Source organism: Oryzias latipes, chromosome 23, assembly GCF_053564925.1.
Source record: "Oryzias latipes strain Hd-rR chromosome 23, Olatipes_Hd-rR_3.1".
Taxonomy (NCBI): Eukaryota; Metazoa; Chordata; class Actinopteri; order Beloniformes; family Adrianichthyidae; genus Oryzias; species Oryzias latipes.
The window spans coordinates 27,051,220-27,078,861 of NC_136259.1; the positions used below are offsets into that span (position 1 = coordinate 27,051,220).

Below are 27,642 nucleotides of genomic sequence, written 5' to 3' on the forward strand. Positions count from 1 at the left end.
CTCAAAGGGTGCAGTCCCATCCAACTACCGGCCAATAACCTGTCTCTCCACAATATGGAAGCTCATGTCAGGCATCATTGCAACCAAGATAAATAGGCACATGGATCAATTCATGAGTAACACACAGAAGGGCATTGGTAGAGACTCCAGAGGAGCCAAACAGCAACTCTTGGTCAACAGAACAGTCACTCAAGACTGAAAGTCACGACACACCAACCTGTGCACAGCCTGGATTGATTACAAGAAGGCCTATGACTCAATGCCACACACATGGAACACTGAATGCTTGGAGCTGTACAACATCAACAGGACTCTAAGAGCCTTCATAGGAAACTCAATGAAGCTGTGAAAAACCACCCTTGAAGCCAATGGGAAGCCACTTGCACAAGTGTCCATCAAATGTGGGATATACCAAGGTGACGCTCTGTCCCCACTGCTGTTCTGCATAGGTCTGAACCCCCTCAGCCAAATAATCACCAAGACTGGCTATGGATACCCACTCAGAAATGGGGCCAACATCAGTCACCTGCTCTACATGGATGACATCAAGCTATATGCTAAGAGCGAGCGTGACATTGACTCCCTGATCCACACCACCAGGATCTACAGTACTGACATTGGGATGTCATTCGGGCTCGAGAAATGCAGCCGGATGGTGACAAAGAGAGGCAAGGTAGTCCACACAGGAGGGGTCTCACTCCCAGAAGGAACAAAAGCAGACATCGAGGACAGTTACAAGTACCTTGGAATTCCACAGGCAAATGGCAACCTGGAGCAGGCAACAAGGAAAGCTGCAACAGCTAAATACCTCCAACGAGTAAGGCCAGTCCTGAGAAGCCAGCTCAATGGCAAAAATAAGACCCGGGCAATAAACAGCTACGCACTGCCAGTTATCAGATACCCTGCAGGAATAATAAGATGGCCAAAGGAAGAGATACAGACCACAGATGTTAAAACACGAAAGCTCCTCACCATGCATGGAGGGTTCCATCCCAAATCCAGCACCCTGAGACTGTATGCTAGCCGCAAGGACGGGGGCCGAGGACTAGTGAGCGTAGAAGCCACTATCCAGGATGAAACATTCAAGATGCATGAGTACATCGAGCTCAAGGCCCCAACTGACAGTGTGCTCAGTGAATGTCTCAGGCAATGGAGAGCAGAGGACAAACCCCTGCATGGGATGTACCAGCGGACCATAACTGAAGTGGCTGAAATCAAGAAGTCCTACCAATGGCTAGAAAGGGCTGGCCTGCAGGACAGCACCGAAGCACTCATCCTGGCAGCCCAGGAACAAGCCCTGAGCACCAGAGCCATAGAGCCTCAGATCTACCACACCAGACAAGACTCAAGGTGTAGATCTACCACAATAGACAAGACCCAAGGTGTAGGCTGTGCAAAGAGGTGCCTGAAACAATCCAGCACATAACTGCAGGGTGTAAGATGCTGGCAGGTAAAGCATACATGGAGCGCCACAATCAAGTGGCTGGAATAATATACAGAAACATGTGTGCAGAATATGAACTGGAAACCCCAAGGTCAAAATGGGAAACACCTCAGAAGGTGGTAGAGAATGAGAGGACAAAGATCCTGTGGGACTTCCAGATCCAGACTGATAGGATGGTAATGGCGAACCAACCAGACATTGTAGTGGTGGATAAAGAACAGAGGAAAGCCGTTGTGGTGGATGCGGCAGTGCCAAGCGATGGAAACATCAGGAAGAAGGAACATGAGAAACTGGAGAAATACCAGGGACTCAGAGAAGAACTGGAGAAAGCCTGGAAAGTGAAGGTGACAGTGGTGCCTGTGGTAATTGGAGCACTGGGGGCAGTAACCCCCAAGCTGGAGGAGTGGCTACAACAGATACCTGGAAAGACCTCAGACCTCTCAGTCCAGAAAAGAACAGGAACAGCTAAGATCCTGCGCAGGACCCTCAAGCTCCCAGGCCTCTGGTAGAGGACCCCAGCTTAGAGGAGAAACCACGCGCGGAGGGGTGTTTTTCTTTTTTTTATAAATTACTATTAGTAAATGTTTGTTAGTTACATGTTTATTTGAACATTGTTGTTTATATACTGACGATTAAGAACTACACAGTAAGATTACACAAAGATACTTTTATTTTAACAGATTATGCGTTTTATTACAAAGATAGAAAGCAGCGACTCTCATTTGTCATGCTCTGCTGTAAACCGTGCAATAGGGGGAGCATCATGGCATTGCAAAGGCGCTGCTGGCTCCGTATGAAGCGTGTGCCACGTAAAAAACAGCTTCCTTAATGAGCTTGTGTTTATCGGGCGAGAACTGCAGAGCTGATAGCAGGAAGAGACACGCGGGGAGACTTCAATAAACACTCCGGTTGTCCGGAGTGGTATTCTGCCGGGAACTTGACGTGCAGCGGGGCAGAAACCAACTTTCTGATGACAGAGTTTGCGTTTGTGTTTTTAAACACGCATGTGCAGTGACGTATGTATCAGAGGATGTCCGATTGGCCAATCTACATGTCAATCAAGTCCCGTACTTCTCAGTGAGGATTTTGATTGGCTGGTGGATTTTTAAGAAGTTTTTTTTTTTTTTTAAATCTTTTCTGGCCTGCGATCTACACTCATGTCCTTGAAGATTGACCGTAATGAGCACCCCTGATCTACACGTTTTCGCAAAATATACTTTATTGAAAAAGGTGAAAAATATAATAACCGTTAGATATTTTAGTGGCCCGAGCGGACAAGTGAAAAATAAAGTCTTCTGGTCCATACTGTTCGAGAAACAGGACCGGGCCAGCGGACAAATGGCTATGTCGAGCCCTGTGTGTGTGTCTTTGGTCCTGCGTGTGTGTGTCTTTGTGAAACGTATCAGAGGGATTTGATTATTTTAAAACCTGTTATTGTGAAAATCATGTTTAGGTCTCATAAAACATTAAAAACTAAATTACAGAACTCATCACTGGGATTACTCCTAAAATATTTGGCATTGTTTTAATTTTGTGCATCACCAACATTAAAAATCCTCCAAAATCCTCTATACTTTAATAAACAAATGATCTATAGTTTATTTATGGTCTGAAAAAGTGCAGCTTTTTTTTTCAGCCTGCATTACCTGCTGTCTTTATTTATACGTTACTATCACCAACAAACAACCGTAAAAATAAATGTATATGGAAAATACAGACAAGTGTTAAAAATGTCTGCAATAGTTAGTGAAGAATGACATTATTAGAATGAGCTGAGTACTTTAAGCCACCCATGATCCAGGTGTTGCGCAATGGTCTCCACACAATTGACTTGGTGCAGGCAATAGAATATAAACTGGCAGTTCAGAGCACACTCAAAAGTTACAGGAGTGGTAAGAATGCACAAGATATTTATGACAAGACCAAAGCCCCACATGATGAGCTTGAGATTCATTCAACTGGGACACAAAGAAGGAAGCAAAAAACACGGACAACTTTGTGATCGAGACATTTATTTTTATTTAACCTTTATTTACCCAGGAATTGTCCCATTGAGATTAAGAATCTCTTTTTCGAGGGAGTCCTGGCTAGGGGGGAAACAATAAATTACATTTACAAAAAAAATGTCAACATTAAAAACCTAAATAAAAATTAGAACTCATGTAAAACAGGTACAGTTAAAAGTGACTTTCTCCTCAAATCTCAGCTTGGATTTAAAAATATTCAGTGGAATGAGTTATTTTAATTTCCATCTTTTCTGTAGAGTGTTCCATGTGGAGGGGGCAGAAAAGACAAAAGCCTTTTCCCCCAGTTCTGTACGAGCAAATGGAACGGCGAGCGATAGATGGTCATTTGAGCGCAGTCCGTATGATTCCACAGTCCTCAGCTTGATCAGGCTGCAAATGTAGGAAGGTAAAGTCCAAGAAGAGATTTGTAAATAAAAATGCACCAGTGTGTGAACCTCCTGGTGGACAGAGAAGACCATCCCACTCGAGAGTACAGTTCACAATGATGAGTCGAGGCCTTGCAGTTTGTCACAAACCTCAAAGCGGCGTGATACACGGAATCAATCTTACTCAAACATTGAGCTGTTGCATTCATATATAAAAGGTCTCCATTATCTAAAATGGATAAGAAAGTTGCTGTGACAAGTCGTTTTTTAATCCCAAATGAAAAACAACACTTGTTTCGAAATAAAAAACCCAGTTTCAATTTCAGTTTCCTAACAAGATTTTCAATGTGGGGCTTGAATGAGAGTGCATCATCAATCAAGATTCCCAGATATTTGTACACGTGAACCAACTCAATTTCATTTCCTTCTAGAGTGGAAACTGTAAGGAAACCCTGTGGTGTTTTTCTAGAGTTTGAGAACAGTATCAATTTGGTTTTGTCTGCATTAACCATTAATTTTAGCTGGAGAAATGTGTGCTGTACCGTATCAAAAGCTTTTTGCAGATATTCAACAGCAGTGGTAGGGGATGGGTCAAAGCAGTAAATAATTGTGTCATCTGCATAAAAATGCATATTTGCATGAGACACATTTTGATCTATATTATTTATATACATGACAAATAGGAGGGGTCCTAATACAGAACCCTGTGGCACCCCCGTGTGTACATTTAAGAATTCAGAACACAAACCGTCCTGTCCAACACATTGGGTTCTGTTCTTCATGTAATTTGTGAGCCAGGAGACTGCATGATCTGAAAGGCCAAAACTGATAAGTCTTTGTTTTAACACGATGTGATCCACAGTGTCAAATGCTTTTGATAAATCAATAAAGAGTGCAGCACAGTACTGTTTATTGTCGAGAGCAACAAGAATGTCATTTATCACTTTTGTAGCAGCAGTAATGGTACTGTGCTTTTTCCTGAAACCCGACTGTAATGTTGAGAGACGCTCATTTGAGTATAAAAACTCTTTGAGTTGCTCGCTGACAAGAGATTCAAGAATTTTTGACAAGACACACTAATTGGAGATTGGCCTGTAGTTGGTTAAAACTGCTGGGTCACCTCCTTTTAAGTGGGGAGTAACAAAAGCTGACTTCCAGATGGAAGGGATTTCTTGAGTTTCAATTGACAGAATAAAAAGTGTTGTAAGAGGCTGAGCAATAAAATCAGCAGCCATTTTTAAAAAGAAAGGCTCTATCAGATCTGGCCCGGGAGGTTTTCTGTGGTTCAGAGTTTTAAGAGCTTTATGAACTTGATTTACAGTAAAAGGTACAAACATAAAGAGTTCACCGGAAAACACTGTGGGGCACTGAGGCAGCTCCTTTGTAGTCAGAGCAGGAGCCAGATGATATAAAATGATTATTGAAACAATTTAAAACCTCAGTTCGGTCATAAACTGGGACTGAGTTTTTTAAAACAAACGAAGGAAGATCATGTGAACTTTTGTTCACAGAGAAGGATTTTATCACCTTCCAAAATTTCTGCGGATTGTTGAGATGCTCAGCTGTGACAGATAGATAAAATTCTGATTTAGCTTTTTTAATGAATGAAGTGCATTTGTTTCTCAGTTGTCTAAAGGTGGACCAGTCCCTGGCTAAGTCTGTTTTTCTGGCTTTGGCCCAAGCCCTATTCCGAAGGTGAATGATGTCCGATAGCTCTTGGGTGAACCAAGGATTATCTCGTCCTTTCACTCTAAATTTCTTTATTGGAGCATGTTTATTTTATAATCTTTTCAAAGTTACCCTTAAAAATGACCAAGCTAACTCAACATTGGGCGTAAGGTCTATGCGCTCCCAGTTAACCAAGGATAAATCATGACGGTAGGTTTGTTCATTAAATTTCTTGAAATTTCTCCTAAAGGCGATGCGTGGTTTACATTTGGGGATTTTTGCGTCTCTACATGCAGCAACAACACAGTGATCACTCAAATCATTACAGAAAACACCCGCAGATGAAAATTTGTGTGGAGCATTTGTTAGACTTAAATCAATCAAAGTAGACTTTTCTGGACATTTAGTATTTGGCCTAGTTGGCTGACTAATCAACTGGCTAAGATTTATAGAGTCACAGAGGGATTTAAATTCTTCAGAGGCCGTACTTGACCAGTCCCAGTTGAGATCTCCGACCATTAACAGTTCACCATAATTTATTTTGGAGAGAAGATCTTTTAAAGATGATAGTGCCTCCTTGGTGGCAGATGGGGGCCTATAGCACCCCACTACTGTTATGGACAGGGATTTGGTTAATTTCACATTCAAGACTAAAAGCTCCAACTGTTTAGGGATGGACTTGGACATGACTGTTGATGCTTCAAATCCAGATTTAACATAGATGGCTACACCACCACCTTTTTTTGGCCTGTCTGTTCGATACACATTGTATCCATTTACATTTATGTCTTCATTTGTGATAGATTTAGTCAGCCACGTCTCAGAGATAATCACAATGTCCGCCTCAGTTGATATAAACCAAATTTTAACCATGTCCATTTTGGGAGCCAAGCTGCGCACATTAAGATGAATAATTTTGAGCCCAGATGTCAACTTTAAATCAGTAGGTGTCTGAATACATTGCACTTCAGGCCCTGGATTTGGCTGCACATTTCCAGATAAAAGTAAAAGTAGGATTATCATCAATCTTTGCTTTACATTACATTTCAAGACAGTATTATTATATGTTGAAGCCAGGTCATACAAAGTAAGAAAATTTTGGAGTTTAGGTAGCACTGTAGATTTATCTGTCCAAAAGTTTGGGTCCATGACCAGATGAGGCTGTGGTAGCCCATACACAGCATTAGAAGTGCCGCTATTGAAAGAGTCCCAGAACCACATTCTGTTGTTATGGGTACTCACCCAGGGAGCATTGTTAGGCCTCAAGTCCCAGACTCCCAACAAACATATCAAGATAATGAAGAGTGCCATTTTGTCCACTTGCAGTGCAAATTTGCAGTTTAGGTCAGACTGCACCTGGAGGTAAGCATTGACAGCCGAGCTGGAGCTGGAGATTGGCCGTGTAGGCCGAGCTGGAGCTGGAGTTATAACTATAACCTGCTTTCTGGAGCATTTAGCAGCACACAGTCAGACCTTTCTACTCGAGGCAGTCTAAGTCCAAGTGTTTTTTCCAGTCCTTGATAGAATGCTGGAGGAGCAGAACAGGTTTTCAGGAAATGTGCAAAAAATCTTGACCGGTGTACAGGCATGTCGGCCTTCTTCAGACCGTTTCCTGTACCAGGAGGCACTGAGACATCTGGCTGAAAATTATGCTATCCAAATGAAGCTAGAAGAAACTCTTGCAAAAGCTTACCTTGAAAGAAAAAAGACCCAGCACTGCCCATCATTGAAGTTACAAGCTGCAGATGTGAAAGGTCTTTCAGTGCCCTTTGCCGACTACACAGGAATACAACAAACGGGTCAAGCGGCTAAGTAATTTGGCTGTCATGTCAACTCAAGAGATGCTGACCGATGTTGACCACCACTGATAGAAATGCAAATATTCAAGAAATTAAACATTAAAAAGTATTAGCAGATGGTGGAGGAAGGGAAAAGAAGGTTACAACTAAAAGAGGGGGAGAGATGAGGGTAAGCAGATGACAGGATAATAACAAGAGGCAGAGGGAAAAGTAGAATGATATAGAGAAACAAGTGAGAGAAGGAAAGAGGCAAAAAATATCAAAAAAATGTAAGTGAAAGAATAAAAACAAGTGATGAAGCCTTTGGGGGAAGGAGGGAGGAGACAGATTAGGTGTACGGTAGCATGACCTTTTTTCTAAAAGTTGCAAATGACCTTAAACAGTTTCTGTTTATCCTATTTTGCAGAAGATGTCCAACACAAAAAGTTGTGGAGAGAAACAGCAGCAGTCTGGAAAGAAGAAAAATTACAGCACCATACTGGATGAGATTTACACAGAAGTCCATCTTATAACTTGACACAGAAATAACATTTGTGGTTGTGAGTGAAAGAAAAGTTAAAAAAACAAACAAGTAAAAGTCTATATTATCAAATTTGATCATTTTGTCTTCCTTAAGTCTGATGTTTGATATGTTTACATCGTCATGTTTAAATAAACATGTTTTGAAGAACTTGCAGTATTTGTCGTTAAATAAGGAGCCACAATACTCGAGAAACTTTAATACATTTCACTGTAAATTTCCCCAGCCGTATGTGAGGATGTGGGCTCCACCCCCTATGTCTCCAGATCCAGGAAACACCCATGAAGTCAACACAGAAAATGATCCCAAAAAAAAATACAATAATACAAAATGGCCAAAAGGGTTGAAAAAAAAAAAACTATTAAAGGCTGCCTTGCTGAAGTCAGTGGACTTGTGGGATAGTGTTCACCCTGACACTAGGAAGTTTGGGGATTTCCTACCAAAGACTGAAAATGGGACTCAGTCTCTCAGGTTTTGACAGTCAGCAGAAGGAGTGCAGCCTTTGAAACCATATCTCACTCCATCCTCCTCCGTACGCCCCTCTCCCTCAACATCACCTCCATCCTTGGTTTCAACCATACTCCTCAGGCTGCACCCAAGTCATACAACCTAAATCATTTAACTCTTCTGGCGTACCCTAAGGTTCTGTCCTCGGTCCTCCACTCTTCATCACTTACCTCCTAGCTCTATGTAATATTTCCAGTTGAGTTAAAGTCAATTTTCATAGTTTTGCAGAGGACACCCAGCTCTATTTATCTAGCAAACTTGACTTCTCTCTTCCACCTTCCTTCCTCTCCTCCTGTTCGTTCACCTTAAACTTCCTGAAACTCGAGTGTTAAAACCAAACTACTTCTTGTGGGTTCCAAATCCACCCTCTCCAAAGTTACGTATTTTACTTTCTCCATTGACTCCTCTTTGGTCTCCCCCTCCCCACAGGTCAAGAGTCTGGGGGTCATCCTGAACACCTTATCTTTTCAATCCCATATCAATAACATTGCTTGATCTGCCCTTTTTCATTTACATAACATTAATCCCCTACGCCCCTCCCTCACCATCCACTCTGCTTCTATTCTGGTTCACAGTCTGGTCACTTACCATCTAGATTATTGTAATTCTCTCCTCTTTAGTCTCCCTCAAAAACCCTCAGTACGCTCCTACTGGTCCAAAACTCATCTGCAGAACTCCATCCTTTGGTCATCTCATCCCCGTTCTCCAGCAGCTGCACTGGTTACCCGGAACCAAATTGTTTTATAGAGTAAAGCTCTTAGATGTAGTGTCAAGTCTGAATCCAGACTTGTTGAGCCTGTAAGAATGACTGGAAGAATCCTTTTGCTAGTTTTTATTTGGTGTTCCCAATTTTGAGGATGGGAAATTAGATACAAACTCATAGCCAAGAACCTTTTGATGTTCTGGGTCCATCTTCTTGAATAACCAAAACTCTTTTTTGTCTCCCATGAATTTGGTGCCTTAATCACATCTTAGTTGGGGAACTGGTTTTCTTATTACCACAAAGGTTCGAAATGCATTTATGAAAGTATCTGCTGTCATATCGTCCAGTGTTTCAATACGAACAGCTCTCAAGAACAAGCAAGCAAGTATTTTTAATTCTTTCTATCCTACAAAAGGACCAAAACAGTCAAGAAAACCATTTGTTAAAGGAGGGCTTGTTTCTGTCCACTCTTTTTGCATGTCAGCCATTTTTTTGAACTTCTGCTGTTTTTCTGTATCTTTCATTTCACACAATTTTTAAATGTGCGAGGAGACCATGTTCTCACATCAATGGCTGCCCTCCCCTTTCAGACCACAGTTAACTTGTTCCTGAAGAACGCCACTTGATGCAGGAGAGGCTTTCAAGCCCCAGGGTTTATAGTTAAGCCTCTTCAGGTGTCAGCCTTTAGTCCGCTGGGGGCTGGGTTGAAGGTAAAGGTTATGCAGGAGTTTGTGTAAAACTGAATATCTGGTCCTTGCCTTTACTTAGGTGTTCTGCATGTGAGGAGGTGGAAATCTCCACCTCAGAAGGTGACATGCACGTCTTTCCCTTTAGCTTTGCAGGCATCTAGCAGCACCTGCAGAGTGTCACGCTCTTCCCTGTTGAAGGCAGATTTCTATTATTTTGCTTTTCATTATGACATCAAAGGATATTAAACAGAATATATAGTGATGATGATGAGATCTGAATTATAAGCCAATGATTGATTGTTGTACACAATATTTTTGTTTGGGGCATAAAATAAATCAATGCTGCATAGTTTCAATTTCATCTTTACAAAATATAAAATATTAACATTAACTAGGTCTCAATAATTATTTAATATCCAGAGACCTTTCCTTGTTTTAATTTCTTTGAGAAGGTTTCTCTTTGTTCCAACTTGATTATGAGTAGTTCAGCTTCTCGCCTTTCTTCAAGACTGCACGTCTCATTTGACCTTGGTTGTACCACTCTGAGTTCTTGAACAGGTCTTTTAAGCCTGACAAAAGCTTTCACAACTCTGGACCAGTCCCAAAACGTAGTGAAAGGGTTGTCAGCTGAATCTGTTTCTGTATTGACAGTGTTAACACAAAACTTGCAAAGCTCTGTGTGAGATATTTCCAAAACTCTTCACAAACTTGCATTTCAAGTGTCTGTTACCAGAGACAATCTGGACATGTTAGCCAGTTAGATTATCTTAGCTGAGATGTATTCAACCCCTTGTGGCATGGTCAGCTGAATTGTTTTCTAAACTTACAAATGTTCTAGAAATACTCACGTAGCTCAGCTGACTGCTTCATCCCTTGCCTTTCCCATTAAAAGTGAACAACACACCATTCCTGTTTCACTAACTGCTCTGAGGTATGAACAGGATCTCAATCCATTAATGTTTCCCTCACCTTAAATCCATAAAACCAGCACAGGATGCCTAATGCAGGTAAAACCCAATAAAACAGGCGCATGGGTAAAACAAAAACGGGCATATAAGTAAAACACACGCAAAAGATAAATAAAAAGGTCAGCTTAAAGCTCTTCTAAATATCCTCTAGTTTTAAGTTTTTGGGACACATAAAAGATTCTTATCAGTGGACCTCAAGAAATGAGCAGGAGTGTTGGGAGTTAAGAGGTTAGAAATATAGTTTGAGGTTTGTCCGTGCAAGACTAAAATCTAAGATTTTACTAAATCTTAGTAAAATTCTACAATCTATTCTAAATTTAACAGGAAGCCAGCATAGTGATAAAAGCCGAGGGGTGACATGAGTCCACCTATTGGTTCCAGTTAAAAACCTTGCTGCAGAATTTTAGGTTAGGGTTAAGTCCAAGACTGCTTTTACTCCGCTACTACTTTGATGGAATCGTATGAAATGTAGATCTTTGTTTTCATTCTATAATACAGGACTTCTTTTTTTATGTTTTGAGCTGTGAGAATTTAAATGATAGAAATGTCTAAATGTTTATGTCTGTCTGAGTAAAGACTATAAAGTCTCTAGTGAGGGGGTTCCTGCCTATCAAAAATAATGAAAAAATACATTTTAGAATGAATCGATATTAAATAAAATTAACAGTCACTTTAAAAATCAATCAATCCAGTTACACATTTAAAACCCCATGTTTTAATATTTTATGTGCAGGTTGACTTTTGAAATTAAGGAATCTGAAATTGTGTTATAATCAGTGTGGAGCAGGAGGGCGTGGCTGACCTTTTCCTAGGTGCCTCTCTACACTGCACACCTGATTCTCATCTCATCACCATGTCTTTAAAAACCTGCACCTTTCTCTTTCTCCCTGCCGGATTATTACTATTCAGTAGCTCTTAGCATCTGTCCTGTATATCTGTCTAGCTCTGGGAATTCAGCATCCTGTCTGATTTAGTTTCTGTTCCTGAGGAAGAAATTGCCAACCTGCCCTCAGCTTCAGTCTCTGCTTTGGGATCCTTCCACTCAACCTAACAAATTGCTTGCTATTGAATCAAGCCTATGGGCTGTTTAGTGGGACAGGGGTAAGCGTCCTCGCAGCGAGAGGCCCATGTTTGAATCCCGGCTGGAACCTTTTTGTGTGGTTTGCATGTTCTCCCCGTGCATGCATGAATTTTCACTGGGCCCCTCTGGTTTCCTGTCATGGTCCAAAAACATGCTTCATAGGCTGATTGATTACTCTAAAATGTCCCTAAGCCTAACTGTGAGTGCGTGTGATTGTGTAGTCCTGACGGGCTGGCGACCTGCCTTCACTCAAATGTTTCCAGGCTAGGCTCTTACAGCCCTGTGACCTCGAAAGGGATCAAGCTTTCAGTGGTCATGTAAAAAGCTTAAAGGGGTCATGTGTAGAACAGCAAAATTTGTTACTTGTGGCTCTCTTTATTTTTGAAACAGGATGTAAGGGCTGGGTGAAACATGCCCGTTGTCTGTGTCCCTCATCCAATGTGAAACATCACAATGTTTTACATATTTTTTTATCATTCCACATGTGTGCTTCAGGTGTGGAAGTGGGCAAACCCACCCACTTCACCGTCTACACGAAGGGAGCTGGAAAAGCCCAAACTAAGGTTCATTTTACTGGAGCGACCAAAGAACAGGCTGTGAGGGACTTCGAAACTATTGACAACCATGACTACTCATACACAATCCGCTACACGCCGGTTCAACAGGTAACACCCATTGACTGTACATGAGAACTGGACTAAGTGACCCCTTCCCCCTTCTAGCAGGTACTTCCAAACAGGAAGTACCTGCTGGCTCCAAGAAGCAAAAATTCCATAGACTTCTACAGAGAAATAAACCGCTGTTACTCAGTCATTCCATTATTCAGAATAACCATTCTTGATCTGATACCTTTGTTATATTTTCTTAATAATCCTCTCTTTTTCAATATATTTTTTTCTGACTAATCAGAGGCCTCAGTAAAAGCCTGAGGTGTCCGCTCACCCTCACCTCGAACGTGTTTGACAGATTCTCTGAACCAGCTTTCAGTGGAAGGAGTGTGGACTTCCAACAAGCTCACTGTTTTAGACCCCCCCCCCCCCGACAGAGAAAGAATTAGGAGTAACCACCCCCATGCGCACGGACCCTCATCACAAAGACTGAGCCGGAGGACTACATCCAACAGGCCTCCGGTTTAGGATTAGGTGGAACAGAAAGCATGCAGAGCCAGAGCCCCCACCAGGACAGGGGCCAGCATCACCCCAAGGTGCTCCAGGTCCAGACCAAGACCCCTGGCCATGCTGGCGCCCAGATGAAAGGCATGCCACCATCCGGGAGACCTAAGCCCCCCTCCCAAATAGCGATTGAATTGGCTTCATTCGGTTGGAGCCAGAAGTAAGCCTATGTAAACCTATAAACATATTTGTGGGTCAGTCCAGTTCTCTGATGGATGGTCGATGGTAACATCTTAACAAGTAAGTGGCACAATTACAACTCCCTCAGTAACCTGCAGTTTTTGTGTCTTCAAGGGAAACATGTCTATAACAGTATGTCATGGAGGAGACCCCATTCCTCAAAGTCCATTCAGCATCAATGTGTCCCCCCCACTAGACCTTAACAAGATTACAGTTCAGGGCCTAAATAGCAGTGAGTGCTGAATGTTTCATCCCCTCCAAAGTGTGTCAAAGCTTAATTAAGGAAAAATACATTTTTTTCCCGTTTTTTTTTTTCAATGTTATGAAATATTTCAAAAATCACCCCAAAACTCAGTTCATGTTTGTATTCCTCCTAAAGGGGTCGATGTTGGCAAAGATCAGGAGTTCTCTGTCAGCACCTGTGGTGCTGGAGGTCAAGGAAAATTTGATGTAAACATCACCTCTCCATCACAACATCAAGTGCCTTGCAAACTGGAATCTTGCTCAGCCAATGAGGTACACTCTGTGATGTACATCCCCCAAGAGGAGGGCCCGTACATGGTGGACATTAGCTATGATGGAAACCCTGTGCCTGGAAGTCCATTCCCTGTCGAGGGAGTCATGCCTCCAGACCCTTCAAAGGTCAGTATGGGGATGAGATTTACCTCAGAGATCTTGTGCAGTTCTTGCCATTACACAACATCATAATACTTGATCAATGTCATCTCGTGACACCAACTTTGTGTAAGACTGTTTCTTTCAGAGCTTTTTATTGAATTGAGGGTAATAAGTATAAAACAAATGGAACATTTTCCTGCATTATTTTGCTTTTACAACAAAAGTTTAATAACAAATGAATTACGATGAGCTGACCTAGTATAGGGCATTTGAATCTTTAAAAAAAACTAAATAACAGCTGCACCACTCACAATTCAGGGTTGGAGTTACTCCATTTCTTACCTGTAGTTTTTAGATTCTAAGAATAAATTGACTTTTCTACACTGTAAATCCGAATAAGTTCAGTGAACTCAAAATTTTTGAGGAAACATTACATAATAATTTTTAAGTTATCTTACTTAAAAAGTATAAGTTATTTGAACTTAAAATTTTTGAGTTGAATAAAATAAAACAATTTCACTAAAAGTAAACTATATTTTTTTATTTAACTAACTTAAAGATTCTTACTTTACTGAACTAGAATATTTTGTTTTTATTAAACCTTAATACATTAGTTAATTAACTAAAAAACTTGAATATATCTCAACTCAAAATTAATCATTTGAAGTGTAAACTAAGTCTTATTTGTCCTTCTTAGTCAGGGCCATTCTTACAAAAGAAAAACTGAGGCAGAATTGTAATTGCAAGTTTATTTTTAAACCACCTTACACAAGTACATTTGAAGAACTTGTGGTACTAGAAAATGTAAAACACTGTACAATTTGTTTACAAAAAAAGTGCACAAGCCATAAAAAAATACATCAGTCTTTAAGAAAAGCAAAAAATGAGCACAAATCTTTTTAGCAGCATTTCTTTATACAACTTTATAAAAAAAGAGCATTCTTACATTTCAAGAAAGGCAAAAATTGTTTATCAGCCTTTTTTTTTTTTTTTTACACTTTTCCCACATAAAACTGTCTTTTCTTTGGGTGCCCTTTCCCTACAAACATTAGCACTCAAAACATTTTTGGGAATGTCGCCTACCACAAGCTCATCTTCCACCACAACTGCTGTACTGAGCGGACAGAAATGCACTGAACTTGTGTTGTTGTTGCTGACGGTCAGAATGCCAACAGAGGTGCTGCTGATGTCTGCCTCTGGTGACTCTTTAATCTGCATAGAAAAAAAAACAGTGTAGTATTAAAGACACTTGATCGTTTGAGGGAAGAAAACTTTATGCAAAAACTACAACCTGAAATTGAAAGACATTGAGAAGGTCAGAAATTACACATCAAGAAAATTATTAAAGTTGGTTTAAATTAATGATTTCAAGCATTGTAGTCAAAGCAATAAAGAATTTACACATATTTATCAAACTCATTACAGAAATGATTAAATGCATGGATTAAAAAGACAGAAAATAAAACAAAACATAAAAGCCACTTAAATCACATTTGCTTAATTAAATACAGTGATCATTAACTAAAGTCACATTGCTTGAAAAGGATCTGGAAGAACAGAGCTTATATAATATGAAATCAAATGAAATCAAAATAAGACTACTTGTAAGAGTCCTCATCATTCCATAAGGCACTGTACACAAAAAAATAAACAAAAGCTTATGTAACACGACAATCTAAAAAACAGGATCACATTTATTCACCCAAACCCCACCCCTCCCTCCACCTAACCAGTTTCACCAACATAACTCTCAGCTTGTGCTAGATGGTCAGCACCTTTCAGGACACGTCCAGGAATTCCATCCGCCCCAGCTTCTTACCTAGTATTCACCCTCTGGAACTCTTTCCTGATGTCATGCTCTCACAGTTAGCACTCGTTCCTCTCCACCAGGTTGTGTCCTTGTTATTGGGCAGTTTTTCAACTACAGCACAGAACATCTCCAAAATAATGACACAACCTGCTGGAAAGAATGTCACCTTCTTGCCAATGCAACTTAAGAGCAAAGATTCAGTTCAATTTTATTTATATAGTCCTATGTCACATTGCCTATGTCACGCCTGTCCAGGCTCTTTGGCAGCAGGTATGTGTCGATCTATCAGTCTGGCTTAAGGTTTCAATCACAGCTTCACCGTCACTTTGTGTGCTTGGTGACATGAGTGCCATCGATGTAGAAGGAGGATTAGGCTCTATCATTTTCATAACTCTTTGCTTTGCTAAAAGAACTATTTTAATAAATTGGAAAAGCAAGAAAAATATAAATATAAGTCAACACAGAAATCTGCTGCTTGATCATATCAGCTTGGAAAAATGTCAGCCCAAAGCTCAAGTAACTTTGAAAGAATTCGGTCTCTCTGGTCTCCCATAGCTAACTCCATGACTTAGAGGGTGGGGGGGCCTGGTTGTCGCTGCTCCTTGCCCTTCTGCCGTGGGCCGGGGTGGGGGTCGGGGCCTCCGGTGCCTGGCGGGGGGTGGTGGGGGCTCCGTTGGTCGGGGGGTCGGGTCCGGTGCCTGGGTGGGGCGGGCTGTGGCGCTGCGTGGTCCTCTGGGCTTAGGTGTGGGGGTGAGTGGTGGGGGGTGGGGTGGTGGTCTGGCTTGGCTTGGGGGGGTGGTCCCTTTGCCTGTGCTGGGGGGGTTGGTGGGGGGCCCTGCTCGGGGGGGGGGGCCCAACCAAGGTCCCCCCTTTCCTTGCAAAATGTGTGTGCGTGTATGTGTGTTTGAGAGGGTGTGTGTGTGCATGTGGGTGTGTTTATGTTGGAATGCATAAATTGAAGGGGGAGGGGTGTGTGTAGTTAGGGGGGTGCAGTTAAAATTGGCGAGTAGGGCACTAAGGGGACATCTCCTGATTACTCACAGTGATGTCCCCTCACCCTCCCCACCAAGGGGCCCTAAATGTCTAAGGTGCGGTTAAAATTGGCGGGTAGGGTGCTAGGAGGACATCTGCTGCTTGCTGGCAGTGATGTCCAAGCACCCCCCCTACCAAGGGCCCTACATGTCTAAGGTGCAAATAAAACCAAAAGAGGGGGGGCCCACTCCCCCACTCCATACGGCAACCATAGGAGGGGGGCCACTGCCTAGTAACCCCCCCCCCAAGGCTCATCGCAGGCTAAGCCCCCCACCCCCTCACCCTAATATGAGGTTATATGAGGAAGGGGGTAAGTTGGGGACAGCTGGTAGACTGTCCCCCGGTGGTCAAACAACTGTCCCCCCCCCCCCCCCCCCCCCCCCCCCCAGGGGGCCAGGCCCACCCAGCCCAGGGGCCCCACCCCCGGAGGCACCGACACCCCAGGCCCAGCACCACCCACCCCACACAGAGAGAGAGGAGCCAGAAAGCGTCGCCCCCCCCCCCCCCCCCCCCCCCCCCGAGGCAGCCCAGGCCCCCACCCCCAAACGCCGGCCCTAGAAGAGCTCTGGTCAGGCCTCGACGGGACCGAGGCAGCCAACCGGCTGGGGAAACCGCCGATGGCCTCAGCGGAGACCCCGACCTGTCAACCCCCCCTGCCCCGTACCAATAGTGCCCCCCCCCTCCCCCAGAATGCCCCCCCACAGGACAGGGCCGACAAGACCCCCCACCCCACCCCACCCCAGACCCCGCAGCCGAAGCGGATGACACCCAGAGCGACCGGGGGCCTCAAGAGGGTTGTCCCGTCCCGGCCCAGAGCCAGGGAAGGGCCGATCCCAGCCCCAGGTGTAGATGGGTAGCCCATCCAGCGCTTCTGGGCCCCCCCCCCCGTGCAGGGCCCCCCGCCAACCCCCCCCAGCACAGGCAAAGGGACCACCCCCCCAAGCCAAGCCAGACCACCCCCCACCACGCACCCCCACACCCAAGCCCAGAGGACCACGCAGCGCCCCAGCCCGCCCCACCCAGGCGCCGGACCCGACCCCCGACCAACGGAGCCCTCACCACCCCCCGACAGGCACCGGAGGCCCCGACCCCCACCCCGGCCCACGGCAGAAGGGCAAGGAGCAGCGAGGACCAGGCCCCCCCACCCCCTAAGTCATGGAGTTAGCTATGAGAGACCAGAGAGACCGAATTCTTTCAAAGTTACTTGAACCTTGGGCTGACATTTTTTCCAAGCTGATATGATCAAGCAGCAGATTTCTGTGTTGACTTATATTTATATTTTTCTTGCTTTTCCAATTTATTAAAATATTTTTTTTAGCAATGCAAAAAGTTATGAAAATGATAGAGCCTAGTTCTCCTTCTACATGGATGGCACTCATGTCACCAAGCACACAAAGTGACGGTGAAGCTGTGATTGAAACCTTAAGCCTGACTGATAGATCGGCACATACCTGCTGCCAGAGAGCCTGGACAGGCGTGCAGAACCATAGTGCATGCATGTAATTGTCGGGTAGATTACTGTCACAGTGCTGACAAATGTCTGAGTTACTGAGACCCATCTTGAACATCCTCTGTCCAGTGTAGTAAATTCTGTGTAGAGTTTTGAAATGGATTAGCTGCAGATTTTGACTTTTTGTCAGTTTAAAGGTGTTTAGACAAAGTTCTGACCAAAAGCTTTCATCTGTGCTGATGCTCAAATCCGCATCCCATTTTGTTGTCGGAAGTGAAATATTATCTAAATTACATAAAAGTTTGTATATTTTGGAGAGAGTTCTATTCATTGAGAAATTGATCAGAGTGGTAACTACATCTGGTAGCTTTAAATCGTTGTCTCAGTATTTAAACTTTTTAGTAATAATTGATTTAAGTTGCTGATATTCCAAGAAGTTATTTATTCCATGTTTGTCTTGAAGTTCCTGGGGAGTTATGAATCTTCTATCAATAATTATGTGCTCTAGTTGTTTTATGCCCCCTGCTTGCCAAGCTGGGAAGTGAATAATTTTTTGGTTTATAAGGATGTCCGGGTTGTTCCAGATGGGTGTCATTTTGCACGGTTGAATTGATGATTTTGATATTTTGAGAAATTCCCACCAGGCTGTTAAAGTGGCATTTATATTAATACTTTTGAAACAATCCTGTTTTTTAACTGTTTGGCTAATAAATGGAAGATCTGACAGGTTGATCTTTCCACATAACGCCTGTTCCAAGTCTAACCATGAGTTGGTTTCTGGATTATTTTTTAACCATTTTAAGATGTATTGTAATCTATTTGCAAGAAAGTAATTGTGGAAGTTAGGTGATTCTAATCCTCCACAGCTTTTTGCAGATTTTAAAGTTTTTAGACTAATTCTTGCAGGTTTATTGTTCCATAAAAAGCTTGATATGGATGAGTCTAATGTTTTGAACCATTTTAATGGCGGTTGTGTGGGAATCATTGAGAAGAGATAATTAACCTTGGGTAAGATTTTCATTTTAACCGTGGCTACCTTGCCCATAAGGGACAAAGGCAGGTTGGTCCAGCGTGTTAGATCGTCCTGTATGCTTTTCAGTAATGGGGTGTAGTTTAGCTGCACCAGTTCTGATAGTTTGGGGGAAAAATTGATACCTAGATATTTGATATTTCCTGATTTAACTGGTATTGTGAGTCTTTGCTCCGCATTATTGTTCAGTGGTAATAAAACAGACTTATTCCAATTAATGGAATAGTCTGATATGGAGGAAAATTCATTAATGATTGTTGCCATTTCATTTACAGAATGTAAATTACTTAAAAACAGTAATATGTCATCTGCATAGAGACTAATTTTATGATGGCTGTGTTTGGTTTTAATTCCCCTTTAATGCTCTCATTCTGTCTTATTGCTGCAGCTAAAGGCTCAATAAATATAGCAAAAAGAGAAGGAGAGAGTGGGCAACCCTGTCTGGTTCCTCTTCCAAGAAAAAACCTGTTGGAAGTCTGTTTATTAGTTCTAACTGATGCATTGGTGTTGTGATATAATATTTTGATCCAATTGATGAATGATTCTCCAAACCCAAACTTATGGAGGGCAGCAATAAGGAACTTCCAATTTACTCTATCAAAGGCTATTTCAGCATCCAGCGATAGTACCGTCATTTCCTGGTTTTCAATGGTGGCAAAGTCTATTATGTTAACGAGTCTGCGGACATTGTCATCCGAGTGTCTGCCTTTGATGAATCCAGTTTGATCAAAGTCAATTATGTGAGGAGTGACTTTTTCTATTCTCTGTGCTAGTGCTTTGCAGATAATTTTTACATCTGCATTAATTAAAGAAATGGGGCGATAGCTTGAAGGACTAGTGGGGTCTTTGTCTGGTTTTAGAAGAAGGATAATGTTGGCGGAGTTCATGTTAGGTGGTAGAGATTGGCTCTCATTAATAGATGTGATCGTTTTATAAAATGTTGGTGCCAGTTGTTCCCAGAATTCCTTATAAAACTCTACAGGAAAGCCGTCAGGCCCTGGTGCTTTACCATTAGGCAAAAGTAACAGAGCTTCATGAAGCTCAGACAACGAGAGCGGAGAGTCTAAATTTGTGATTTGATCTTCGTTTAACTTGGGCAGGTTTACATTGTTGAGAAATGAGTTGATGCTTTGTTCTGATGGATTGATCTGTGGAGTGTATAAGTTTTGATAAAAGTCTTTAAACGCATTATTAATTTTTACCGGGTCATGGGTGACATTCCCTGTTTGGTCCATAATAGAAGTGATTGTTGATTTTTCTTTATTAATTTTAAGCTGATTAGCTAGAACTTTGCCAGATTTATTTGAGTTTTCATATCTTTCCAGTCGAAGCCTTTGTATCTGGAATTGTTTGTTTATTGATGATGTCATTTAACTGCAGCTTTAAAATTGTCAGGTCGCCCAGTATGTGTTCCTGTGCAGAAGCAGCACAAGCAGTCTCCAGAGTTTTGATTTTATTTTCTAGTTCTAATAAATCTGCTTTCTCTTTGCGTTTTTTATGCGTTGAATAAGAGATGATTTTCCCTCTCATGACTGCTTTTGCTGCTTCCCAAAGAACACTTGGTGATATTTCAGAAGTATTGTTGAATTCTAAGAAGGTTGCCCACTCTTTTTTAAAGAATTCAATAAATTCCTGGTCTTTTAACAGAGATGTATTAAACCTCCAGGTTGAACCCGAGGGTCTGGGTACTTCCCTTGAAATAGTAACAGAAACTGGTGCATGGTCACTGATAATAATTGGATGAATGTTGGAACTTTTAATTTCTTTCAAAAGGGAGTTACTGACTAATAAATAATCTAAACGAGAGTGTGAATGATGAACTGGAGAGAAAAAGGTGAACCCCTTAGTGTTTGGATGACATGAGCGCCACGCGTCGCAGAGACCCAGATCATTCATGTACTGCTTTAGGATACATGCAGAGTGCCATGTACGCTGGTTTGCTGCTGTGCTGAGTCTGTCAAGTTCAGGGTCCAAAACAAGGTTGACGTCTCCTCCTATAATGATTGTGGAGTCAGAGTGAACTGAGAGTGAGGTGAAGAATCTGTGAAAGAAGGAAGAGTCGTCAACATTAGGACCATAGATGCTGGCTATGCAAAAGTCTTTATTCTGAATGGATATATTAATGATTACAAATCTACCTTCTGGGTCAGTAACTGTATCCTTATGAGTAAATGTAACATTTTTATTAATCAAAACTGCAACCCCTCTTTGTTTGGAGTTGAAACTGGCAGAATACATAACTGGATACTGGGAACAGCACAGGAATTGACCAGCTGATAAAGATAAATGGGTCTCCTGCAGCAGAGCTATATCTGCTTTAAGATCATTCAGGTGATTTAACACTTTCAATCTCTTTGGCCCAGAACCAAGTCCACGCACATTCCAGCTAACGATGTTAAGACTGTTCATAGCTGTTCTAACCGGGAGAGTGCAAGGCTAAATAATGCGTGTGCCCGTCCGTGTGCGCGTGCACGCTGTGCGTTCCTGCTACACTGACAAGCGCTATGCGTTGTGGGTGAACGTGTCTTGGCTGTGAGCTGCATGTTGCGTGCGTCCTGTGTGAGCCTAAGTGAGGTTTTTGCAGTTTATCAACAAAAACAATGAAACAACAACAGAAACATGAATGTGAGAGAAAGAAAAGACAGTTTTCCTGAGAGGTGTGGATTATTGATGATCCTATTATTTCCTATTCAATTAAATAAGTTTGCGGGTTTCTTCTGGGCAGCGCAGATGTCAGTGCGCCTCTGAAAGCCTTCAGCACAGCCAGGGTGTTACCTCTGGGTCCCGGAACAGCTTGCCGTTCACAAAAAGTTTATCAACGGCAACCACCGCACGGGCTCCAGCAGACAGGTGCTTCCTCCTCAGCGGGAAGAGGATTTTCCGCCGGCGGATCTCGCCTGGAAACTGATCATTCACGCTGTAATGCGTGCCTTTCAGCTTTCGGCCTCTGCTTTTTACCAGGTCCTTTTGTTTATAATGTTCAAATTTAGGAACAATAGGACGGGGACACTGATTGTCCGGCCTTTTTCCTCCGAGCCGGTGAACCCTGTGAAAGGAGATCTTCTGGACTTCTTCCTTGGGGAGCTTCAGGTGGACCTCTATGAAGGACTTAACAATGTTCTCCGGGACTTCTCCTGCCTCTTCTGGAATCCCTGCGAACACTAGATTGTCCCTCATGCTCCTCGCCTGAAGATCCAGGAGGGTTTCTTTGATGGATCGGTTTTCCTCAGAAAGACGGGCGGTGTCGTTGCCCAGGATCTTCACGGTCTCTCTGAGGGCCTGGTTCTCCGCTGCGAGCTCCTGCACCTGCTGTTGGCTGAACTCCAGAGACTCTCGCAGACCTTGGAATTCCTTATGGAGGATCTCCAGCAGATTTAAACGGCAATCAAGGCTGGAGAGCCTTTTATCAATTGAATCCAGGATATCACTCATGTTGCTGCCTGGGGAGGAGGCAGCCCCCGGGGAGTCTTCGGGGCGGCCTCGTTTGGTGGACGGAGTGGCGGTGTTGGATTTCCTCATGACGCAGGTATTGAAACACTCGTCGATGTAATACTCCAGATCCTCCAGGTCATCCAGGCTGACAAATGCTTGACAAACTTTTTCAGATTTTATTTTTTAACTTTCTGGATTATTTAAATATGGCGGTGTAATGAAATAAATCAAAAATGTTTGTTCACAACTTACGCGCCGCCAAGTAAACTCACCACACTCCTCTCGTCGGCTCTCGTGATACTACAGCATCACGTGTCCAAGTGCCTACTCTGTGTCCAAGTGCCTCTTTGGCACGACTTTCTGGTGAAGTTGTATTGCCTACACAGCTGGAGTATTAACCAGCACACTGTCACTGGTACTATATAGTGAATAAAACATTATCCATCATAAAGTACTTACATTCCAAACTTTGAAGAATTGTGGGTCCTCTTCACGTTTGTATATTAGAAGCCAGTACAGGACAGGAGTACCTTTGACATCAGCAGTCTGCTCTTGCTGCACAGAGACAAAGACAAATTAATATGGCAAACATATTTCAAATGACTGCACCCTTTGGTCTGGCTCAGTTCAGTTCATCTAGTCTTTAATTATCTTAAAATTGTACAGTTATTTCAAAATATACACCAAACATAAGATGACATTACATTTATATTTTTTACAAATGCATTGGGATCAACGTTGATATTTTTTTTCTCCAGTGAAGTAAACATTTACAATCATTCACTGAATTAGAAACACTCAGTGATTAATATGAACCGATCCAAGTCAGCCCCTTCTTTTAGCTATACTAATGCATAATGTTGATCATGCCATGCAGTTACACCTCACCTGTTTATCATAGAGGTGCAGAATGTCGCATAGAGCCTTCCGGTTCGTGCTGCCTTCTGTCTCAAAAAGATCAGCATCCGTGGCGTCTGTCTGTCCAGGTCAAAATAAAACTGTTTTCGCAGGTTGACATTTGTGATGCGATGAAACTCAGCTCACATCTACAAAAAAAAAAAAAATTAAAATGTTAAACACAATTTAAAGCTTTTTCAAGCTACTGGTAGCTTGGAAAAACTGCTGCATTTTACAATTAATAGCCTCAATACTCTGTCCACAATATGTAATCTAGGATGCATATTAATATTTTTTTAATACTTGTGCATTAGCTAGAATGACATAGAGGATGTTTTAGGAAGAGAAAAAAAAGTTATTTTAAAATATTTGACATTGTGAAACACAAATCACAACCAAACCAGGGGCCAAAATACCGTTTTTGAGAAGCAAACTATATGATACATTTGGTACTTAACTCGAGCCCTATTCAGGACAAAGTTATAACTGCTACATAACATTAAGGTAGCTTAAACATTTTTAATTATTTACAATTAATTTGTCAATAAGGTCAAATGTTCTCCATAGCCGGAGGATTCATTGGACTGGGAGCTGCTCGTGTCTTAAATATTGCAGCCATGTTAATCAAAACTTACCTCCGCTCTTATTTTTCAAACGCACCGCCGGTTCACTAAGAAGATACGAGAACACGTTAGCGTAAAGCACCTAGCTTAGCCCACATTTGCATTTATTAGGTTACTACGTGAAATACAAGTTACACAAAAACATAACGATTACCAAATCACAGAGCTTGTGGTAAAAAGTAGTAGAAAAAAAGGCAATTCCCACTGACTCGTATATGTGGCTGTGGCAGCCGCTCTGCCAGAGCTAGCGGTTAGCTAGTAGTAACGGTTAGCTAGTAGTAACGGTTAGATAATTTAAAATGTAAACGTAAAACCTGATACTTTGCCCCAACAACTTCTTTTGACCAGACGCAATAATTCTCTGATGACATGATACTGCAAAACATACATAATTGTTTAATTCAGAACAATTAGAACATACAAACTCGTGGAGCACGTCATGAATACAAAGGATATACTAGAAGGAACATCAAAAGAAGCAACAAAAATATAATACAGAGGCGAAAGTCATAAAATAAAATAAAAAATAAAATAATATGACTTACCTAGACGTATGTGGGTTTTCAACTTGTGCCAGGTGCCACTCGCATCAGACTTCCGCCGTCTTGAAGACTTCTGTGGTTGAGTTCACGTTCATGGGCGTCGTTATGACGTCATCACGTCTCATTACTCATGAGTTTTGACTACAAGATTTAATTTACTCAAAATTTTTTAGTCCAATAAAGATATAATTGTGGCAAAAGTTGAATCGGCTTATAGGTTTTAAGCTGACTCAACTTGTTTGTTGCTTTTGAGTTCAGTGATTATAAAACTTTTGAGCTCATTGGACTGTCCGGGTTTACAGTGTAGGAGTCTTACTGTTCTTTAAGTATTTTTGACTTGTCTCATTGACTGCTTCCAGAAAGCAAAGTATTTTTCCACTAAACTCAAGGAGATGTCAACATGCAAACACCTATAGTTTGTAATATTCCTTTGCTAGAAGAGTGCTGATACCATATCCTACTAAGGTTTGTTTTATTTTTAGCAGATATATATTCAATTCAATTTTATTTGTATAGCCCAAATTCACAACAGTCGTCTCAATGGGCTTCATATCGGTAATTGAAAAAGTAAAACATTAACTCAAAGGGATCATGAATACATAGAATTCAATAGGAAAATACTAAATTGAACTAACAAACTGACTAAGCTATACTGGCATCCCTGCCCTTAGACCCCCCTTCGCGTAAGGAAAAACAAAAAAAAATGGATTCTGGAAAAAACTAAGAAACCTCAGGGGTGTCCACATGAAGGAGGGATCCTCCCCCAGGACGGACAGGCGATTTACCAGAACTCATAGAGAAAAATTAACTTATCTAACTCTACAACTACATATATAAAGTCCAGCAGACCAGCTTCATCCAGCCGGAGTTGGGGGGACTGTCAGGCGCGCGAGTCAAGCCGGAGGCAGGATCCACAGCCAGGTGAGGGAGCAGCAGTAAAGGCGAGCCAGAGACGAGGTACACAGTCAGGAACAGGAGAAACGGATGAGCCAACTGGAGTCTGGAAGGACTCACACTCCCCAGGAGGGGAGAGGGAAAGAGGGACAATACATGAATCGCACTGCACCAAACAGAGGCATGGAGAACTAAATGATGAATAATGATCAAGAATAAAGGAGAGGAAGGGTAGAAGTAGATGAGAAAAGAGGACAGAACCCCAGAGCACCATAGTTACCCCAGCTTCAACTTCTAGCAGCCTTTTAAAACCAATAGTTATTGTTATTAAGTTTAATTTAAACACATGAACATTAAGTTAAATAATCTCTGAATACTAGCTAGTCTGACAATAATCCTGTCCAAAGAGGAATGTTTTCAGTCTAACTTTGAATGTAGAAACTGAGTCGGCCTCTCTTCCATGAGCTGGGAGTTTATTCCATAAAACAGGGGCTTAGTGGCTAAACGCTCTACCTCCAACCGTACTTTTACTGATTCTAGGAACCACAAGCAGTCCTGCATTTAGTGAGTGAAGTGTTCTTATTGGATGGTAAGGGACTATGAGGTCCTTAATATAGGACGGGGCCATACCATGTAAGGCCTTATAGGTTAACAGGAGGATCTTGAACTTGATTCTAGAATCAACTGGGAGCCAATGGAGTGAAACTAACACAGGAGTGATGTGATCTCTTCTGCTAGTTCCTGCTAACAATCTAGCTGCTGCATTCTGAACAAGCTGGAGACTAGAGCCCTGCGCGGGACTATTTTTCTTCATCCCGCTCCCGCCCCAGCTGAATTTCTGACCAATCCTGCCTGCTCCCGCAATGTATGCGTTACACTCCCGCCCGCACCCGCAATATGTATGTCCACTCCCGCCCGCACCCGCAAAACCCGAAAAAACACGTATTTGTATTGATATTATTAAAGAGATTCATGTCCCTCCGCCAGCCTCATCTTTTCATGCATTCCTCTTTTGTGTAATGTGCAACTTAATTATTAAATATATTTTCACTAATCCAGTTCGGTTAAAAGTGTGCGAGTGTCCGCGCGCAGACAGACGGCCTGAAGAGCACTGAACCAGCTGGTAAAGATACAGTTCAAAGTCATTTGAATTTATGGAGAGAAAAAAACATTGTAATGGTTCAACAAAGCTGAAAATCTCTGAATTAATTTTTTCCTGACAGAAAAATACTTTTTTTTAGCTTCAGCCTTTTCCACTTTTTGCTGAATAGACAGAATAGAAAGTATAGAAATATATATAGAAAGTAGAAATATAAATAGAAAGTAGTCCCTTTTCTGAGGCCAATAACAAGTCATTAGAGACTCTAACTAGTGCAGTTTCCGTACTGTGGTGAGGTCTAAACCCCGACTGAAAGTCTTCAAAGTGGCTGTTGTCCTGTAGGTGGCAGTAAAGCTGCTTAACTACAACTCTTTCTAGGATTTTAGAAATAAAGGGGAGGTTTGATATCGGTCTATAGTTGGCCAAGATGCTAGGATCCAAACTGGGCTTTTTCAGAAGAGGTTTAACAACTGCATATTTAAAAGACTGTGGCACGTAACCCGTTTCCAGAGAGGTATTTATCATTGTTAATATGGAATCATTAATTAGGGGAAAAGTTTCTTTAAAAAGTCTAGTGGGAATTGGGTCTAACAGACACGTTGAGGATTTGGAGGACGTAATAATTGATGTTATTTCCGCTTGATCCACAGCAGTGAAGCAGTCTAATGTTACAGAGGTTTCTATGGATGCCTCCATTTCTACCGCTTCAGCCTGTTCTGGGCTGACAGTGGGAATAACTTGATTTAACTTATGTCTAATATTTGAGATTTTACTATCGAAAAATGTAAGAAAATTATCAGAGCTGAGAGAAACAGGAACATGTGGTTAACTTTAGGGCTGAGAAGTAAGCTAGACTGTGATATTACTGCCAAACCACCTCCTTTCCCTGAAATCCTGGATTTCTGATAGTTAGCAAAAGTGGGGGGGTTGCTTCATTCAATCTAACATAGTCATCCTGATGGAGCCAAGTTTCTGTTAAGGCTAAAAGACTGAGGTTGTTATCAATGATTAACTCATTGACTAAGAGGGACTTGGAGGAAATGGATCGAATTTTTAATAAACCGCATTTAATGACATCACAATTCTGCATCA

The 27,642-nt window shown here is 42.0% G+C and overlaps 1 protein-coding gene and 1 long non-coding RNA gene across 10 annotated transcripts in view; one reads left to right on the top strand and one right to left on the bottom strand.

Annotated features, from left to right (window-relative positions):
* Window positions 1-27,642, top strand: part of LOC101166705 (filamin-C) — a 146,771-nt gene that overhangs the window by 67,315 nt on the left and 51,814 nt on the right. For all 9 annotated transcript variants that reach the window (XM_023952378.2, XM_078941625.1, XM_023952374.2 and 6 more), the window contains 3 exons: window positions 12,267-12,436; window positions 13,238-13,355; window positions 13,503-13,765. In XM_023952378.2, coding sequence (XP_023808146.1) covers window positions 12,267-12,436; window positions 13,238-13,355; window positions 13,503-13,765 — 551 coding nt within the window. The remainder of the gene's footprint in view (window positions 1-12,266; window positions 12,437-13,237; window positions 13,356-13,502; window positions 13,766-27,642) is intronic.
* Window positions 14,814-24,504, bottom strand: LOC105353867 (uncharacterized). The gene is made up of 5 exons (XR_002872742.2): window positions 24,437-24,504; window positions 24,028-24,062; window positions 23,384-23,541; window positions 22,955-23,050; window positions 14,814-14,953 (listed from the first exon to the last, which is right to left on the bottom strand). It is a non-coding gene; the product is annotated as an uncharacterized LOC105353867 (long non-coding RNA).